The 5436-nt window shown below is 53.0% G+C and overlaps 1 protein-coding gene across 1 annotated transcript in view; it reads right to left on the bottom strand.

Moving 5' to 3' along the window:
* Positions 1 to 3235, bottom strand: part of Hoxc13 (homeobox C13) — a 6424-nt gene extending 3189 nt beyond the window's left edge. The window contains exon 1 of the mRNA XM_008838900.1: positions 2409 to 3235. Coding sequence (XP_008837122.1) covers positions 2409 to 3120 — 712 coding nt within the window. The 5' untranslated portion in view covers positions 3121 to 3235. The remainder of the gene's footprint in view (positions 1 to 2408) is intronic.
* Between the last annotated feature and the right edge of the window lie 2201 nt (positions 3236 to 5436).

Raw genomic sequence — 5436 nt, 5'->3', positions numbered from 1 at the left:
CAGCCTGGTCTACATAGTGAGTTCCAGGCCAGCTGGGGCTACAGGGAGACCCTGTCTCAAAAAAAAAAAAAAAAAAAAAAAAAAAATGAAGGGTGTCTATACTCACCATGGTGAGGGGGATTAAAAAAACAGAGCAGTGAAGCAAGGTCTATATAATTGGGAGAATGAAGCCACAACACCTCTCAGCCCTAATTATCTGGATCTTTCTGAACAATTGCCTCCATCTCCCACACCAGCCCAGACTACCATAGGTGAGGTTTCTCAGAGCCAGAGGCACTGAAGAGAGACAGTAGTGTGTATGGCTAGATGTTGCCGAACCACAATTGCATAGACAGAGTTATCTGAATATCTCACTACTTCTAAAAGACCTGTGTGGGTAGAAAGATGGAGGGTGTCTGAAGATAATTTATTTTCATCTGCCTCTCTCCTGGACCTCTGCAGGCACTGAGCTACACCAGCCTGGGAGTGTGAGCACAGAGCTCCGGAGGCATAGTGGGTTTTATATTCACTTCCCCGCTATAATTTGTAAGTGTGTAAAATCTCAGTTGGGCTATATTTTTTTTTTATTTCAAAGATATTTTTCTCTAGAAGGCTGTGATATAAAAGTGTTTATTTTTTAGCAAAGACTTTTTGTTTCTGGGAATCTTTGAGATGATTCCTCTGCTTAAAGATTATTCTGAGCTTTCCTCTAATGTTCAACCCCCACTCAGCGCACATGCTTATACAGAGATGGAAGCCACAGAAGCTTCTTTTGCATCCCCAGCACTCTGAAGGCATTGCTCTATGCTCTAGGCCTGGGCTCCCACTCACAGTGAGCCCTGTGGGCACCAGCTTCCAAGCCCATGGGTCCCTTGGCATAGCCTATCAGCTCCACTACCACAGGATTCCTGCTGGACCCTCATTCAAGAAGCTTTCTGTTTGGTGCAATAGAACCTCTGTGTAATTCATTATTGTATGCCTACATGTGAATGGTCTATCTTCTAGAATGTATCATTCTGCGTTTCACATTAGCTAATAAAATTGTACTATATAAAAATCCTATAGGCAGTACAGAGAAGATGATTCTTGACACCAATACCAGGTATTAAAACCAGTTGCTCAATGCTGGCAATCTGAAATGAGTGCCTTGTGTTGATCTAGCTCTGGTATTGACTTGTGTTATGCTATATAACCACACACTGCTTGTAAGAATGTTACATTCTGTAACATCATTCAGTGATTCTTCACCATCTACCTCTGCCCAAAATCCCAGATGCAGAGGGATTTCAGGCCTGCCCCGAAGTCTTTGGGAAGATGCTTTCCAGTGAAAACATTACTGGATCCAGCATGAGAAGCTAGGGGAGGATCCTTCTGGGCTGTGTGGGGAGATATCTACTGCTGCTCCACACTCCCAAAGATCTCTGGAGCTCTCAGAGGGAAGACCTTCTCCCATTGAGCTCTGCTTACAGGGAAAGCAACCCAACTGCTGTATGGTCTAGACCCCCAAACCTAAAGCTCCTGATGTTGTTTTTGGGAAACCTGAGCTGAAGGTTCTTCTCTGGAGAGTGGTGGGAGTTTCAGGGTCCTTTCCTATTGAGAGAGAGCCTCAGTCAGAGAGGAACAGGACATAAGTGATTTCTCTCCTTCCACACACAGCCAGACAGACTTTGGCGTCCTCAGCCAGTGGCCTGGACCCAGACTGCAGCACAGGTCTGCCTCTCTCACCTCTCATCCCTAGCTAGCCCCTCTTTCTGTCTGAGGCCCTGGAAAGTAACTCTCATTCTGGAACACTTGGAAGTAGATTCAAAGAATTTGAGCTCTGTGTACCAGAGCTACAAAGAAAATTTTGTATCCCAGGAGAGGATGCAAACCTTCTCACACCGCCTTTTCAGAGACTTTAGCTCTTCTGTTCTCTTAACAATCCAAACATTCGCAAATTAGAAAAGAAAAACACTACATTTCTACAGATTCTGGCGAATTAGATCCCCCATTTTAAAGCTATTATCTGGTGCCTGACCCGACCTGAAATCTCCGCCAAGGGAAAGGCTCTTATCTTTTCCCTCAATTATTCAATGGGTCGAGAGTTTTGCTCTGGAGGCCCAACCTCAACCCGTTCCTGACGGGTTTAGGGTCCCGGATCCCTTCCTGGGGTTGGTGCGGGCAGGGGGAGGAGGAGGCGAGCTCCGACCGGAGCAGAGCCGGCGCTCGGGCGCCTCCGATTGCTTCACTCTCGAGCCGGCAGCTCCGGGGAACGTGTCGGAGCAGATTTCTTCCCTAGCGCATTCCTCAACACAGCTTGCCCGGCTGGCTCCATCGACAGCCCAGCCGAGCCGGCGCGCCGGGGCCAGACGGCGGGGGTGGCTGGGGCATGGAGCCGCGGGGCAGGCAGGGCGGGGAGGGGTCCCCGGCGGCGCAGGCCCAGTCCTTACCTGGAAAGGGAGACTTCCAGAGGTGGGCGGACTGCGACTGCTCCTTGGAGCAGTACACCTGACTGTCCCAGCCATTGGAAAGAGCCCAGTGCTGGTAACCTTCCACTGGGATAAGCGCGTCGTGACGCGGCTCCGGGTGCCCGCTAATCCCGGGCACCACCGACACGTCCAGGTAGCCGGGCATCGCCTGATAGGAGCTGGCGAAGCTGGGGTAGAAGGCGAACTCCTTGGCCCTGGTGGACAGGTCATCACCGGGCAGGGCGCCCGACGGCTCCGGGTACTTGTCACCCGGGTGGTAGGCGCAAGGCTTCTGCTGCAGGTTCACGTTGTGCGACAGGCGACAGCCGTAGTAGCTGCCCCCGAACGGATAACCGTAGCCCAGGGTAGCGCTGGATGAGGTGGGGGGCGCCGGCGGTGGGGCGCACTGGCGCGCTGCCTCCGGGGCTGGGATGTCCGTGTAGACGGCGCCCTGTGGGGCGCCCAGAGGAGCGGGCGGGCGGCCCAGCACCGGGTGCGGGAGCAGGTCGCGGCAGTGGCTGGCGGGGCAGCTGCTGCCCAGCCCGTCCATGCTCGGCGCTTTGCCCGGGCTCGCTCCGCTGCAGCTGCCCCCCGCGCCGCCGCCGCCGCCGCTGCCGCTCTCCGCCGCGCTGTCCTCATAGACGTACATAAGGCTCTCCGGCCAGCGCGGATGCAGGAGCAGCGAAGTCGTCATGACATGATCTGCCCGAGCTTTTTAAAAACTCCACTTGCCACAGGCAGCGAGCTGGGGAGATACCTCGCTCCCTTTCTCCCCTCCCCCATCCCTCCTCCCTTCCCTCTCCACCCCTCCCCTCCTCCTCCTCCACCTCTTCCTCCTCCTCCTCCTTCTCCTCCTCCGGGTGTTTCCCCCTCCCTCACCGCATTCCCACTACGCATGCGGATACGCTTCATTAAGAAATCCGCCAGCTCCCGCCCTCCTCTGCTCAGCACGCCTCTGGTTCCCACGTGACCGCGGCTGGCACACGTGATGCCAGACCTGGGTCTCCGGGGGTTCCCTCCCCTGGAGGTGGGGCGGGCTAGAAAGAAATGAGGTCTTTGTTGATTGGCTCTCTGGAGGGGAAAAGGTGGAGGGAGCTGGAAGATTTAAAGGGACAGGGCAACGCCCCCTAGGCATCCCTTGTAAGGGGAGGGGGCGGAGAGGCTAAATTTGGCCGACGCAAAGGGGCCTGGGGCGAAGAGGCTGGTACCCCGCCCCCAGGCTCTGGATGTGCCCAGGGAAACCAACGGACTCCTAAAACCTCAAGCCGACAGCCTTGATTACCGAAGTCTCCAAATTGGGGCTTGGAAAATGGGGGCGAAACTGAAGTTTTTTGTTTTGTTCTGTTTTTTTAAAGTAATTAAAAAATAAACTAGAAAACAGACTGCAAGTCTCTACCTCTGGCAGGCTGAGGTTGAAAAGAACCAGCCTTTGATGCACAGGTCAGAGATCGGGTTTCCATTTCTGACTTCAACCACTTTTCCCCAAACCCCAGTTGCCTGAAAAAAGACCCTCTTCTTTTCTCCCTGGTATCTGAGAGGTTTGGGAGCTGTGATTGCCCCAGATGCAGACTCCGTCACCATCACCGTCACCGGGTGAGGAGAGTGTAGCAATGAAATACTCTGAACATTCTCTCAGTGAGAAATAAAGAATAAAAGGAGGGAAACGGAGGGAACTGAACAGGACGGTTGTTCTTTCAGCTCGCAATAGAAATAAAAGTCTTGGAATGAGTTTTTTGTTTGCTTTGTTTTTCCCTCTCTCCCAAGGAAATAGAGACGTGGATTCTGGTTTGTCAAGGGAAAAGCCCTGGATGCCTGCAAGAGCTTCTTTTCTTCTTTAGGTGTATAAAACGGAATGGGAAAGCTGGAGGAGTCCGTGTTTCCTTTTGGAGGGACCGCTCACAGGTGCAACTGTTGGGCGCCCAGAGGTTCCTGCACACTCACGCAAGGCGGCCTCGATCCTCAGTGGCCTGGGCTGCTGGAGCATTGAGGGCCAGGGAACCAGACCGAGCTCAGATCCACTTGTTCCCACATCTTTCTCTCGAGATCACACTGAGTTCAGAGTATTTAACGCCCTAAACTGAAAAATTAACACTAACAATGATTTTTGTAATGGCCTTTCCTTCTACCCCCACTGGTTGGAGCCTCATTAGATTCCTTTGCAGAGGGTATCTCCATGGAATTGCACCAAGTTCCCTTTCGCACATACCCCTCCCTGAGGAGAGGCAATAAAGGGAGAGAGAAAAAATAATAAGGGGGGAGCGGTGTCTTTGCTGGCTGCCGATGCTTCCACAAGTGGTCAACATTCAGTAAGCCCCCACCAAACCCGACCCACTAGACCTTTCTATCGGAGGCAAAAGGCAAGGTCTATCCCAAGACCCCTGGTGGAGGAAGGTGGTCTTTGACGATTGAGAGGACCCAGACCTTCGTTGAGTCAGGATAAGAAAGGGAATTCTTATCACTGTGGTCTTCATCCAGAAGTGTCTGCTTAGAGTTCTGAAAGCATGCTGAGCGCTGCCCTGGCAGCAGAAGAAAAATACAGCAGAAAGAGGTTAGGAACGTAGGTAGGCCAGCTTATCAGTGTTGAGGGAAAAGACCGTGTGAGGCCAGGAGAGATAAACTGAGGGATCTGGCTGAGAGTCCGCTGGCCTGGGAAATTGGCTACCCTGACGCTGGAGTCCAAGGTCAAGGTAAACCAAGGAGAGTAAATACCCCTGGCCAAGTCTACACTAGGTCGCATGACCTTGGCTCCCTGTCCTAAGGCTGGCTGATGGGGGTGGGTGGCTGGAAGGGCCTGCTGGTTTTCCAGCGGAGGGGAGTAGCGGTGGCTTCCTCTCCCTTGAAGTGCTGTACCCCATTTTAAACCAGGGCACAGGACCAGACTTTGTAGGGCTGCTAGGAGAAACAAAGTGACCAGAGAGACCTCCCTGTTCCTGGGGCTTCTTCCTTGGCCCGGCCTAATGCCAGGCACTGTCTGATACCCAAAGGCGCTTCCACCAGCCTTTGGGAGTAG

This window comes from Nannospalax galili, unplaced genomic scaffold (genome assembly GCF_000622305.1).
Source record: "Nannospalax galili isolate Female #2095 unplaced genomic scaffold, S.galili_v1.0 scaffold251, whole genome shotgun sequence".
NCBI lineage: Eukaryota > Metazoa > Chordata > Mammalia > Rodentia > Spalacidae > Nannospalax > Nannospalax galili.
Note: the sequence above shows the minus strand (reverse complement) of the source record. Positions and strands in the feature narration are given on the sequence as shown.